Consider the following 14743-nt stretch of genomic DNA (forward strand, 5'->3'; position numbering starts at 1 on the left):
GAGAACGGCCGATGGCAGGCTCGTGTCGCAGGCAGAAGAAACACCGACGAAGCACAACAGGAGCAAGAGCGTCGACGGCGGTGGAAGCGCCGAAGGCGGCAGCAGAGGGCACCGATGATGCCTGTCATATCTGGCTTGTCAGATCTACGCGGCGCATAGACACGATGGCGACTGCTGGAACGGCACCTGGGGCAGAGGGAACAGGGGCACACGCCGCACAATTCCATTGCGCCGTCGCCGGGGTCGGAGGAAGAGCAGTTGGAGTAGGGTAGAGCGCGCATGGTGCCGTGGGTGGCAACTTGCGTGGTGCCGACGGCGTGGCACATCAGCTGCCAGATCTAGCACATCGTGCTAATCGTCGTCCCGCGGGGCTCTCCTCAGTCTACGCGCCGTCGCTGGTCGCCATCTCTGCGCGTTTTCTCGTCGCCGCCTGCACTGTGGTTGTCCAATCCGCGAGGCTCACCTAGCGTAGCACACTCGAGATGCTCGAGCTCAGCACCTATGCCGTCCACGGTGTTGTCCGAGCTCTGCTGCAGTGCGGCAAACTCACAACTCTGATGGAGCACAGAGCAACCTCGCCGGGATGCCATGTGGAGAAAATGAGAGGGGAGAGAGACCAGAAACCGCCGTCGAAGGAGAGCGGCCGCCGCCATCGCTTGTGTTGCTCTTGCCGCCGCCGTAGGCTGCTTGTTCGCATAAAAAAAATGGCGCTCTAATTCATGGTCCCGCAGTGATGTATTTCTAGTCGTATTTTCCATCGGTCACAAAACGACAACTGCTATTGTGGTCCAATCGTGAAAAGCTAAAGCCAATAGAAGTGTGCCATCTGCCCGGTTCATGTGCCGCTGAGTTCAACTGAGAGTTTTCCTAGCAACGAACATCCACAAAGACATTAGTGCAGCAAGCTGAAGAGGTTCTTCTTTTCCAGAGATTGGCATTTATACATCGGCGGCAAATAATAGCGAAAGCACTTCATAGTGTTGGACTGGCCTTCACAAACAGGCAATGGTTTATATACAGAAGAAATGCAGAAACTCAAAAGAGCCCATTTTTTATATTCATAATTATATACAGAAGAATCACGATACAAACGCCACAACGGCACACCAACGTTATTTATGTAAGTAGTTTCGAAGTTCAGAATCAAGTGGAACTAAGAGTACTCTAGAAATTTGTAGATCCAATTGTTATAAGAAAGCATATGTAATAACTTTTCAGCAACACGCATCTCATGTTGTTCATGACTCTTCTCAGAATAGCACCATAGCCTTGAAACCTCGGGAAGTAAACACCCTATGCATTGCTGCTTTTAACAATACCCATCTTGCTCTTCTCCTCTTCTCTTTTTTGTTATTTTGGGTTTATCTCTTCCTTCATCGATATATATACACAAATGGTGAATACGGTAGACCAGGGGACCAATACTATATACAGCGAAACCAGCAAAGAACGAAGACATCAATTCTGAAGGGAAGAAAGCCATTCATCTACAAAATTATTGCCACCTGCCAGTCAAAAACAAGAAAGAAACTCATCAGTGATATAAACAGTAATCGTGTCTGATATCATGCAAGTATTGAACAAAACAGTAGAGAGGATTAAAAGACATAACTATATATTTGGGAGGCAACATCACTTCTCGCGAACAACTTGATTTACATGAACAAAATTAGTTACAGAACAACTGCATTGCAATAAAAGAACCAGGCAGGAAACCTTTACACAATTCATTTCGAGCAGGCAGCCATGGTTACCCATATTCATGATCACACAAAATGCCACCAAGTCTGTGATACTAGGTTAAAGATTGAGAGAGAATACATAATTGCCAAACAGATAAAGAAAGTAGCATCAAAGGATATTATCAAGTCTGACTATTTACTTGCTCAAGGAAATGACCTGCCAAACCGATAAGCCCTTGAGGTAATCTTGAGTGCTGATTAGGTAGCATCTTTGCAAAAAAGGAACTTTGCCATCTTATAGAATATTAGTCACAGTTGTTTCTTTCCTAACTACTAGTACTATCATTATATGGATACATAACTGAATGAAGAATGAAGTCAGAGCATATAGCAGAAACATTTATTGCCCAAGCATGTGATGTTCATCTTTAGCTCCCACGATAGGTGCAGGAACGGGGTAAATGCTAACGCACTAATTAGCCATAACTAAGACCTATGGTAGGACCACGCCCATACATATAGAAATTAGGTAGACGGTATCCAGAACAACGGCCAAGGAAATCATGAACTGCTACATGTCTCAGAGCAGATAATTCTACGGCGGCATATGTTAAACAAGAACAGACAAAACTGGAGATTCATGCATGAACAAATAAAGGGTTTCAAAGATATTAAACAGAGTCGACAACCGATTAATCACACCAATATGGCAAATAGTTGGTGTGTGCTGCAGAAAGAGAGATACTACAAAAACAATATACCGAGATTAGGTACTTTCAGGCAAATGCCACCATCATTCACATGTAACAGAGAGCACAAGTAGGTCCTACTGTAGGATAACGACTACACAGTGGTTTCATAAAAACAGAGGCTCTGCCCATGGCTCTCGACAGGAGACACCTATGGCAATTATCTAGTTGATGATGTTCCTGCAAACATCCATGGTTACAACTTCACAGCCCTAGTGATTCATTTCCTTCTTTAGTAATGCAAGTGTTCCATCGAATAGTTCAATGTAACCAGATTAAAGTTGTTATATATTGCCATGATCGAATGGAAACAAATTTTTTTTGCTGCAAAGCATAAAAACACAATTCGAGGTCTGGATTCTGGATTTTGGACTTGAGTATATGCTAACAGTTCAATTACACAGGTTAAATGTCTTGCCTAATTTGTGATACTACAAAGTAGTAGAAGCATTTAGAGCAAGAAGAGAAACATATAGTAGCACTACAGGGTAGAGAACGCTCACCTGTCTGATTGCCGCGGGCAAGACCACCGTGACCAGGAAAACGGCCGTCGGACCGCCCAGGCTGCTCGACGCGGCCGCGGCGATAGCAGGGCACGAGGACGGCGAAGCTGCCCTCAGAGTCCCCGTCGCTCTGCATGTCGGGCGCCTGCGGCTCGAGCCAGCCGATGGACCACTCGGAGCCGTCGGAGTCGGAGTCCGACAAGTAGCCGCCGCCGCCGTCGGAGGGCACGATGACCATGTCGTGCTCCCTGTCGATCCCGGACTCCCCGCGGCCGGGCCGGCGTGTCCTGCCCTTCCGCGGGCGCGCGCCCCCGGCGGAGCTCGGGAGCCTGGCGGCGTCGGGCTCCCGGTACCCGGACGGAGAGTCCGGGAACAGCCCGGTGGCCGGGACCGTGCTCCCCGCCGGCAGCTCGCGGGTCCTGCTCCCCGGCCATATCCAGTTGGAGAAGCGGCTCAGCGACATCGCCATTGCCGGAAAAGAATGTAAAGAATTCGTTTTACGATCCGGGTAAAAATTGGGCGGAAGAAGATCCGATAATATATTCTCCGCCGGAAATTAGTAAGGGATAGGGCTTGATCAAGGGGGGCAAAAATTGCTCGGAAAACCGGTTGCTTGTTTCTTCTGTAAAAAGGTGTAGGGAAGGGGAAAGCAACGAAAAATTAGAGTTGCTCACAAGAAACCCAACCACTTGTTGCTGGAACTCCCCACTCCACGCACACTGGAACACGAAATTGGTGAGCCAATCAATTGGCCATGAGAGGACCTAGAACAGAACCGGCAAGAAACACCCCCAAATTTCTTGTTTCTGCAAAAAAGGAAGCTCGAGGAGGACGGGTACGATTTGTGAAGGATTATAAACAAGGAGAAGAAGGTACAGAGACGATTATCAAGTCTATAGAACTAAGTAGATTTGTTAGTGCGAGAATCTGGAGAGAAGTCCGGGCTCCGGATCCGGATCTTGGGTGGGTGGGGAGGAGGAAAAGGATCGGAAGAAATAGAGTCGGGATCCAGTCCAGGGCCGGGACGGGACGAGGGAAGCGTGAGGCTAGGAGAAGAAACCACCGGCCGTGTTGCGGTTATGGACGGCCGAGATGGTGCGCGGTGGCCCAATCGGCTGGGAGGAACGGATCCTTGCACGACTGGATCATCGGCCGCTGTCCGACGTGGCACGTGTCGGGTCCTTGCAACCCAAGTTTTCGTTTTCGGGTGTCGTCGCTGTCCATGTTGCTCGTGGTCCATTGGATGTGTACATTGTGTGCAAATTTTACGTGGTCGGTTTATGTGGAGTTTTTTTTTTATATGGTGTTTTTATTTTTAGTGGAGTTTGTATATGAAATGTTGAGCTTATCTATCTGACTGATTGCACAGCTCTGGTAGGCCGTTGTCGTTTCACAAATATAGCTACTTGTCCTCAGAATTTTGTGCACGTGCATACAATATATACTACTCCCTCCGTTCACAAATATAAGATGTTTTAGCTTTTATATATTTTATTTATTTAGTGTGTACCTAGTCTATTTTTAATGTGCAGATTCACTCACTATGGTGTGTATCTTGTTCACTTTGAAGTTTCTAAAATATTTTTTATTTCTGAACGGAGGGAGGGAGTACTGTATAACAGCTTGTAAAAGCATGTATGTAAGTGTAAGTATTGTAGGAGTACCGCATATTGTTGTTTACAAAGGTTTTCGAAGAGATACTGTTGCTTCACTAAGAATAATATTTTTCAAGAATGTTTATGCAAGAATCTTATGGAATAGAGAGCAACCAGTCTGTAAGAGCAATGAGTACCACATATTGTTGTTTACAAAGGTTTTCTAAGAGACACTGTTGCTTCATTGTAACTATCTACTTTTCCAAAATTGACATATTAAAGCATGATGAAACATGATTTTCTCCAGATAATTAAAAAGCATGTGTAACAACCTTTTCCAAGAATGCTTGAGTAAGAATCTTATGGAAGAAGAAAGAGCAACCAGCAGTACATGGTAGAATAAGCATACAAGGACCGGGTGTAAAAATCTTGTCAGCAAGGTGACCATAGAAACACTGGTTCTTATATAACAATAACGGGCAAATGCTGGTTTAGATAGCCTTTCCACGCACTAATGGCGTGCACACGGATGACATGACTGGGTCTATAATGTATCGTCTCCATTACACAACGAAGTGTAACAGTTAACCTTACAAGCATATAAGCACAGTACTAAAATAGCTTTGGGCACGCTGCCTGTACCATTTATTCACAGTTCTCACTTTTTTTTCCACTTCTCAGTGTCACCAGAAAATAATGCCGGAAGCAAGTTCACTATCAACTCGGGCAACATATCCCTTCGAATGAGGCTACCCCAATAATATCCGGCAGCACACTGATACCAAGAACCAAGCGTTCAAGACGACCGAATTTCCAGATCTCCAACTAGCGATAGCGCTGGTACATCCTCCGCAGATCTCGGCAATGTATGCACGTCCACGGAAACAGTGGAGGATCAAGGCAGTAGCTGTGCACCCACTGTGCCCGGCAGACCTGGCAGCTCTGTAGAAGGTCTTCGGGCTCACGGCTGTGGCACTGGAAGCAGGCCCCTTCGGTAGACTGCACATCGGGTTTGACAGGTGAGCAGTGGAAAACACAAGTACGTCAAGCAGTAGCGATGCATAGTGGAATAAGAGCTCACCGATGGTCCAGGAAGGTCGTAGCCTTCATCTGCAAATATGAAAATGCCAGTTGAAGCTCCGCAAGGAACGGTCTGCGAGTATATCTTCTGATCTGACGTGCCAGCCTCGTCCACCTTGCTGATCCAGGAGAAAATGGCTTTGCAAAGAGGGCATGTTGAGACCTTTCCCCTAGAGGACTGAAACAGAAGATGCAAGTGTGTAAGCAGCAGTTTCTGCAACAACTAATTTCCGATTGAAATTAGTGAACGGACAAAGAAAATAGCCAGCTACAAGCATAGGTCTTTGCTGACATTGACCAATTGGTTTTGCTCAAGAAATGCTGAGAGTTTAATATCCAGAACTACAGATGTCCGCTCAAACATACAAAAAAAATGAACATCTAAATCCCACTACTCAATGATATGGTAACCGTATGTTCAATTTCTGATCTAATAAATTGGTAGTAACATTTATTTGAATCAGGATGAAGTGCTATACTGCTGTCCTGAATACACAGTGCCATACAAAGCACTAAGAACATACCTAGTGGGTTGTACAGTAGAGCAACAGATATATCTCGAAATATTTGTGTGCAACAGATCACAATACAGGCACATTTAAAAAAAATGAATTGAACTAAACAATTTATGTTGAAGCGACATACCAGACAATCTGCCCATCCTTGGATGCATGAAAAACAGAACCGATGTCCACATGGTAAGATGCCCCTTGTGGAAGAAAAATCGGTCCAGCAAATGACACATGAAAGTTCTGCCTGTCTTTGCGCCCTGGATGGTTCTTCCATAGCAAGCTTCTCACCATCTCCCTTCTCATCATCAGCTGCGATGTCAAGGTTACTTTGCTCCTGAGTACAGAATGATGGTTCATCTACAGACAAATCACCAGGTTGCAAGCCTCCTGCTCTCTCACCCAATCCAATATTTCCTTGTTCTTCACTCTTTGCTGAATCGTAATCATGCATACTAGTTTCAGAATACCCATAAATACTTTCCAAGGTAGATTGCCGATATGATGATGAAGCATTCGTGCTCCTTATTTTTCTCCGAGCTTCTGTACTCAGAGTATCTAACGTTTGTGGTTTCTCAAAGCTGTCTGTCAAACTATCATCATCAGATAGTTCCATCAGATAGCGTGCATGCTTGCTTCGTGATTCCTTTCCCAAAGGATCGTTTGTTTTGCCCATCCGGCTAGCAGCCTCATTATGTAGGAGACGTGACACATTTCCCTTCTGCTTTGATGTGCTCCGAGATGAAGAATACCTTGATGCAGGAAGCCCTTCGCTTATCTGTATTTTCATAAGATATATGTGTAAGTCGACAGCTGAGACTGAAACGGTCACCACAAGGGACAGCAAAACAAATTGGAATAGAAGGTCATCCACTAGTTTCTAATATCTACTCAGGGGCGGAGCAACATTCAAGGAGCGGTGTAAATTGACACCGGGTAGCTCCAAAAAATACTTAAGGAGATGGTGCTTGTGCTAAGCTAGTGACACCATCGGTTTAACATATACTCCAGATGCACATGTAGTACATGACCCTGGCAGCTCATTTCCCTAGCTCTGCCCCTGTATCTACTCATCAAAGATCACGCCAGGACTTTCTCGTCTTGGGAGTGTAAATGTAACTCATACAAATTCGAGGTCATCTGGATAACAATAACGCTTTACTCAGGTGCTTTTCCAGTGTCAAGAATTGACAGGTCCTTATGTAGACAGGACTGGGATTCAGGTCTTAGCTTTATAACAAAATATTGATAGGTTCATAAACAGAATGAAGACCTAACTTTAGGACAGCGCAAAATGAAATCAAAAGTTCATCAGGCTAAAACGAGACAAATTAATTTATTTCACAACAGTTCTAATAGAGTATGAGTTGCATACTACCATAAAACCTGGAGCTTTGTCTCGGTGATGTAGAATATCTTTATCAGTCGACTTGTCACGTTTTAAACGTTTTTTTCCTCCTTTAACATCTCGTGAACGGATGTTCTTAGAATTCCCGGGAACGACAAAATTCTGAATAAGGCAACCAAGCTCCATCAGGAAATTTACAGTATAAACATGTAATGTCAGTGCGGGAGCTCTCAGCACTGGGTACGTCCTTTTTAAACATGTAATGTCAGTGTTGACAAAGTATCCCATTTTTCTACTTTAGGAACTCAATAAACAGCTTAGATGAAACGATACAGAAACCACTAAGTACTAGAACTTGCGTATTTCACATGCAGATACAAGGTCAGGTTCTAATTATATTTACGAAAATTTCACATCACATTCAGGCCCTAACTTACTTGCAGGGTGGACTTTTACGAAAACGTTAGAAGCAATCACTTAATTACTAATTCATTTCGTTATTTCTAGTTATAGAAAGTAAGTACAATATCTTAGTGTATTGAACATGCCTGCCAAATGATCTGTCATCACAAGGACAACCTTTACCTAGCAACCAGGTCAAGTTTCAGCAATACTTAGAGAATATGGATACTAAACAGTGATGTATTTGTTATCTGAGCTGTGTAAAAAAGAATCAAATGGGTGAAATGTAAAACCTAAATACTAAATGGAGAATCGAGGGATTGAACTCGCAAACCGAATCAGGCTCTTACTTCTTTTAATAGGGATGAATCCAACCATCCCTGAAGCTCAAAATCAGAATCTGAATCATCAATCTTGACCACATCCCTGGCATCGGAAGTACTGCAGAAATCAGTAGGTAACTCTTTCAAACATCGATCCTCCATGGATGCATTTATCTTGGACCGCTTGCCTGACACTGGCAGAGCAGGAAGCTCTGGGACTGACCCTGCTTCTTCACCACTGAAAATCAAGCACAACAAGATTTTCTGAGAATGACATAGTAAATAGTTCAATGTTAAGAAATAGCTTGATGCTACTCCCTCCGTTCCTTTTTAATTGACTCGAATTTAGTACAAACTTGTACTAAATTCGAGTCAATTAAAAAGGAACGGAGGGAGTACTTTACAAGGCTTCAGTTAACGAATGCATTAAGAATTGTAAGTATCTATGTCAAAGACACTGCTGTAGATGACCATTACGCTGTTACTTGGTTAAATCATACTTATGTGAACTTGGAAACAAAGCCAGCAGGAATAGGAATGTCTAGAGCAATGTGCATCATTTTGTCACAGCAAAGTTGCTGCTACAAACTTACACATGGAAATCAGAAAAAAGCTCCCTCTGGATATAATTCTTTAGTCCCATTTTTCATATTTCCCTGTAAAATTTCTTAACTGGTTCATTCGTTCACACAACAGATGTAATTACCGGCTACATGTACAATTGCATCACAACAACAGTCGAAGAAATTGGTTACCTTTCAAACATGTAGGGACCCTCAGGGAGGCGCCTCCCCTCCTTGAGGCAGTCCTGGAACCACCGGTGGCTCACGACGATTGTCTGAAGCCTCTTCGCGATGTCATACTTCTTCCCCTCAAGCCTCCAACAAACCTAACCCAGGAAGGATCCGTCAGATTTAAACAACGCAAATCAACGGGGTAGAATGGAAATTGGGAACAAACACGCTGCGGACAGCATTACCAGGTGGGTGATTGATCTGCTCATGGCGCCGACGTAGCTCGCGCCGGTCTCCGAGATGAGCTTGACGAGCCTGTGCCGCTCGTCGCCGTGGTAGCCGCTGACCGTCGCGACCACCTTGTCCATCCCCTCCACCGGCATGGATCTGCCGCGGGATTGGGAGGAACGAAGCTCCGAAGACGACGTGGGCGCAGCGAAGAGATCGGCGGCGAGATTCGGCGGCGGGGCGGGGGAAGCGAGGAGAGGACGAGAAGATTCCGGAGGCGTCCGAAATTTTGGGGGAATTTTGGGTTTCCCTCCTTTTCTCCCGGGGTTCTACAATTTTGAACTTTCGGGATCCGCGTTGGCTCGATAATTTTTTCCCCACGACTAGGTAATAATAAATCAAATTCTCCTAAGCACCATTTTTTATTATTTCTACAAAGCATGGGCTTAATTAGGCATCTCTACAATAAAAATAAGTGGCTCTTGGGTGTATGCTCCCTTTTTTAAACGCCTCTTTAACACATTTTAAAATATTAAAAAAATTCAAACGAAAAATTGGTGTGCATCTCCACATGTTGCATGCGCATAAAGTCTTTACATGAAAAAATTATCTTGCCGTTTGGGCTGTCCAAAAAGAGAAAAACTAGAGATAAAATTAAGTCTTTTCTGAGTCATGTTTTGTCTTACATTGAATAGGATTTTTTTTCGTGAAATTATACGAACGCACATACTTTGTCGAGATGTATATGCAAAATAAAATTGTTGTAATTTCATGACAATTGAAAGTATATTTTTTGGATGGTGGAGCATATACACTCCGGAACCGAATCAAATTTGCGAGGCATTCGTTCTTTAAAAGCTTATTTGCTTTTTAATTATCTCTCTAAACATCTTCCATTGTACATTGTCTTAGGGGAGCCTGTTTTTTGGACGTGCATGTGCGTTGAGATCTTCGGTATCGGGTGGCATTCCTTGTCGTATGCCCATTTTATAAAGCATGGTCTGCAGCGCTAGGCCCCACAACTTCACATTATTCATTGCGCTGGCTCGCAAACTACCTTTGCCCTGACTAGTTAATGCAACAGCTACACAGTTAGGTGACCTGGTACATGATGTCTTGGACGTCGGGTTCTTTTTCTGTTGCTCACCCATCCCTAGATCTCGCAATTTCATCATCTTCATGGATTCTTCGTCCTCTTTTCAAACTCTAAACGGTACATGTAAGTTCATTCCTCCATAATATGCCCTAACTGTGGCCATGATTTTGTGACATCCATTGCTCGTCGGGCAGATACTGAGTTGTTGACTGTAGAAGTGTGTCACTGACTCACTACACTGACCTCCCTCGAATGTCCTACCCCCCTAACCCCCCCTGTGCCCGTGAATCATTGATGACCCACAAGTATAGGGGATCGCAACAGTCTGCGAGGGAAGTAAAACCCAAATTTATTGATTTGACACAAGGGGAGATACCTAAACAACGGAGTTGTCAATTCAGCTGCACTGGAAAAGCACTAGTAACAGGGGTGATGTGAAAGCAGCAGTAATATGAGAGCAATAGCAATAGTAACACAGCAGCGGTAGCAGTAACACAAAGGAGATGGCACATGAAAATATTCCAGTGCGTAGTTGATTGTAGAGCAATGATGATGACAGAAGGATCGGGGTTCCCAGCTATCTGCACTAGTGGTAACTCTCCAATTAACATGTGTTGGGTGAACCAATTACAGCTGGACAATTGATAATTGTGAGGGCATGACAATGCATGCTATGATAAGATAACGGTTATTGTAATATTTAATTGGGAATTACAACATAATACATAGACCGTAATCCAACTGCGTCTATGACTAATAATCACCTTCAGATTATCATATGAACCCCTTCCAGTATTAAGTTGCAAGCAACAGATTATCGCATTAAGCAATATGTGTAAGGTATAGAATTATCCTTAGACAAAACATTGTTGTTTTCTCCCTAGTAACAACAGCACATCTACAATCTTAGAAGTTATTCACACTCTTCCGGAAAACTAGAGGCATGAACCCACTATCGAGCATAAATAGTCCCTCTTGGAGATACATGCAACTACTTTATCAGGGTAACTATAAGTACCAGAGAGCATGCAAGATTCTTAAATAACAGTAGTATGATAATATGATGAACAATATGATCACAATTCCACAATTTATCGTATCCCAACAAACAGAACACCGATTGACATGGGTATGTCTAGCAGGCATGCCGAATAAAGTACCCTAGTTATATAAAGAGGGCATGAAGCCCACGGACCCAAAGTTTTGGAGGCCCAGAAGCCCAGAGATCTTCGGATAAGCAAAGTAGAGTTGTAGTAGGAATCTTATATCAACATAGGAAAGTCCCAATGCGCCTCGGATAGTTTGTAACTTGTACGACACGAAAATCCTCGGCTCCACCTCCTATATAAAGGGGAGCCGAGGGAGAAACGAGGGATCGAAATCTTGGCCACCAAAACCACCGTAATCTTGAGTCGAGCACCTTTGTCGGCTGAACCTTCGAAATCTACTTGCCCTCTACTTCTTACGAAACCCTAAGTCTACAATCTGTAGGCATTGACGAGTTAATCCCTCGTCACCGATTGCACCATATGGATCTCAATCATGTAAGGTAGATCATGAGATCATTGTATTGAAGTACATGGGAGAGAGTACCAACTAGCTACAACCGAGAGCTCGTAGTCCAAGGGGGGACTACTCACGAACCATCATGGAGTCGAAGTGGAGGTGGTGGAGTCGATGGAGATGGCTCCGGGGGTCAATCCCCATCCCGGCAGGGTGCCGGAACAGGAACTTCTGGCCCCCGAAACTTGTCTGGACGATGGCGATGGTGACGGAGCTTTTCATGGACAGAGGCTGGTTTATTTAGGGTTTTTGTGGTGACCCTGCATACCACTGCATGTTGTAGTATGCCAGTCGTTGATATAACATTCACGAAGTACCAATCCGCAAATATTACATCCCTCAGAGTAGTACAACAGAACATAGCAGGTCCATAACTCATTCATTTATTATTACAAGCAACATGTACATATCATCTCGGAGTTCCTCTTGGGTCCTAAGAGGAATCCTCCTGGGTTCGAGGCGAACCCGACTCAACTTACAATATAAGAGTCTTACTAGGTTATACATTTATTCTCCTCGAGCAGTTAAGTACTAAGAGTTCGTACTGCTTGGATACTACTACTACTCGATAGGTCTATGCTTGCTCTCCTCCGGAACCCTCTGATACGTCTCCGACGTATCGATAATTTCTTATGTTCCATGCCACATTATTGATGTTATCTACATGTTTTATGCACACTTTATGTCATATTCGTGCATTTTCTGGAACTAACCTATTAACAAGATGCCGAAGTGCCGATTCTGTTTCTGCTGTTTTTGGTTTCAGAAATCCTAGTAACGAAATATTCTCGGAATTGGACGAAATCAACGCCCAGGGTCCTATTTCGCCACGAAGCTTCCAGAAGACCGAAGAGGAGACGAAGTGGGGCCACGAGGTGGCCACACCCTAGGGCGGCGCGGCCCCCCCCTTGGCCGCGCGGCCCTGTGGTGTGGGCCCCTCGTGCCGCCTCTTGACCTGCCCTTCCGCCTACTTAAAGCCTCCGTCGCGAAACCCCCAGTACCGAGAGCCACGATACGGAAAACCTTACTGAGACGCCGCCGCCGCCAATCCCATCTCGGAGGATTCAGGAGATCGCCTCCGGCACCCTGCCGGAGAGGGGATTCATCTCCCGGAGGACTCTACGCCGCCATGGTCGCCTCCGGAGTGATGTGTGAGTAGTCTACCCCTGGACTATGGGTCCATAGCAGTAGCTAGATGGTTGTCTTCTCCCCATTGTGCTTCATTGTCGGGTCTTGTGAGCTGCCTAACATGATCAAGATCATCTATCTGTAATTCTATATGTTGCGTTTGTTGGGATCCGATGAATAGAGAATACTTGTTATGTTGATTATCAAAGTTATGTCTATGTGTTGTTGTTATCACCAGAATTTGACCGAGTCAGAGGTGGGCCGCGATCAAGATGGACTTAAAGAAATATACATGGAAGAATTACGTGAATCGGCCTGTTATGCTGAGTTTGGGCTAGTTTGCCCTTGTATCTGTAATATATTAGGATACGTGTCGATTAGTTAGAGTTTTGCCCGTGCACGGTTAGGTGCACGCCTAAATTAGAAAGTCCCCTGGACTATAAATATGTATCTAGGGTTTATGGAATAAACAACAACCAACATTCAACCAAACAAATCAATCTCGGCGCATCGCCAACTCCTTCGTCTCGAGGGTTTCTACCGGTAAGCGACATGCTGCCTAGATCGCATCTTGCGATCTAGGCAGCACAAGCTCCACGTTGTTCATGCGTTGCTCGTACTGAAGCCTTGTTGAGGGCGAGCAACGTAGTTAACATAGATGTGTTAGGGTTAGCATAGTTCTTCGCGTAACATGCTATCGTAGTGCAACCCTTGCATGTCTAGCCGCCCTCACACCTATATTCGGTGTGGGGCGGCACCGCTTGATCATTATTTAGTAGATCTGATCCGTTACGATTGCTCCTTGTTCTACAAGGATTAGTTTAATATCTGCAATAGTTAGGCCTTACAAAGGGGGGGGGAGGATCCAGCGGCACGTAGGGTGTCGTTCGCTAGTCCTAAACAGGATGTTCCGGGGATCAACTTCGTGTTGGTTTTTAGGCCTTGTTTAGGATCGGCTTACGATCACCGTGCGTGGCCGCGAGGCCCAACCTGGAGTAGGATGATCCGATTATGCGGTGAAAACCCTAAATCGTCGTAGATCTCATTAGCTTTATCTTGATCAAGCAGGACCACCATATATTCGTGCACCCCGTACGAATCATGGGTGGATCGGCTCCTTGAGCCGATTCACAGGATAACCTGAGAGCCGATCGAGGCTCGTATTTAATGTTTACGTGTATGCCATGCAGGAAACTAAGCGAGGCATCTCCATCACCTTCCTGACCAGGTATAGGTCAGGTGGCACGCCCTTGCAATCAGCATTGGACGTGTGACCAGAAGGCTTTGCGGGCCGTCGCTCGGAGGGACCTCAGCCAGCCGCAGCTCTAGGTTGTTCCCGACTCTACCGTGTTGACCGTCGCTGCCCGCCGGTGGGTTTTGACAGTCAACACATTCTGGCACGCCCGGTGGGACGAGCTTCTACATCAACCACATCGCCATCTACATCTGAGATGGCGGACGGCACGCCAGTCACCTACGAGGAGCTGCCCGACGAGCTCAAGAAGAGGTATGACGAGATCAAAGTCACCCTCGAAGCCGACCTCATCGGCTCTTTTCAGAGAACCCGTTCACATGGCATCAGATGGAAGGGGTTCTCACCGCAAGGTGCACTCGATGGGAAAGACCTCTCTGCCCCGTCGGAGGAACGCACCAGGTCCCTGCGGCAGGAGATCAACTACTTGGTGGCTCACTCGCTACACCGTCACTCTGAGAACCTGGTCAACACGTTGGAGCGTGTCGCTCTTCGCGTGATCCAGGAGATCATGAGGCACCAGTACTCGCTGTCAGGACCAGCTCTCGGGA

At 45.4% G+C, this 14743-nt stretch overlaps 2 protein-coding genes across 3 annotated transcripts; both read right to left on the bottom strand.

Moving 5' to 3' along the window:
- Positions 1 to 1026: 1026 nt before the first annotated feature.
- LOC127318725 (uncharacterized) lies at positions 1027 to 3988 on the bottom strand. Its single transcript, XM_051349204.2, has 2 exons — positions 2935 to 3988; positions 1027 to 1505 (listed from the first exon to the last, which is right to left on the bottom strand). The coding sequence occupies exons 1-2, from the start codon at positions 3401 to 3403 to the stop codon at positions 1459 to 1461; spliced, it is 516 nt and encodes a 171-aa protein (XP_051205164.1). The 5' UTR covers positions 3404 to 3988; the 3' UTR covers positions 1027 to 1458.
- Positions 3989 to 4950: 962 nt separating this feature from the next.
- On the bottom strand, positions 4951 to 9495 carry LOC127318634 (uncharacterized). 2 transcript variants are annotated; one of them, XM_051349118.2, is made up of 7 exons: positions 9171 to 9491; positions 8947 to 9080; positions 8219 to 8429; positions 7497 to 7628; positions 6255 to 6896; positions 5611 to 5787; positions 4951 to 5528 (listed from the first exon to the last, which is right to left on the bottom strand). In XM_051349118.2, the coding sequence occupies exons 1-7, from the start codon at positions 9306 to 9308 to the stop codon at positions 5355 to 5357; spliced, it is 1608 nt and encodes a 535-aa protein (XP_051205078.1). In that variant the 5' UTR covers positions 9309 to 9491; the 3' UTR covers positions 4951 to 5354. The 2 variants fall into 2 exon arrangements, with proteins under 2 accessions (XP_051205078.1, XP_051205079.1); XM_051349119.1 differs by lacking the exon at positions 7497 to 7628 and having other exon boundaries at positions 9171 to 9495.
- Between the last annotated feature and the right edge of the window lie 5248 nt (positions 9496 to 14743).

The sequence above is a fragment of the Lolium perenne genome, chromosome 7 (assembly GCF_019359855.2).
Source record: "Lolium perenne isolate Kyuss_39 chromosome 7, Kyuss_2.0, whole genome shotgun sequence".
NCBI classification, from domain to species: domain Eukaryota; kingdom Viridiplantae; phylum Streptophyta; class Magnoliopsida; order Poales; family Poaceae; genus Lolium; species Lolium perenne.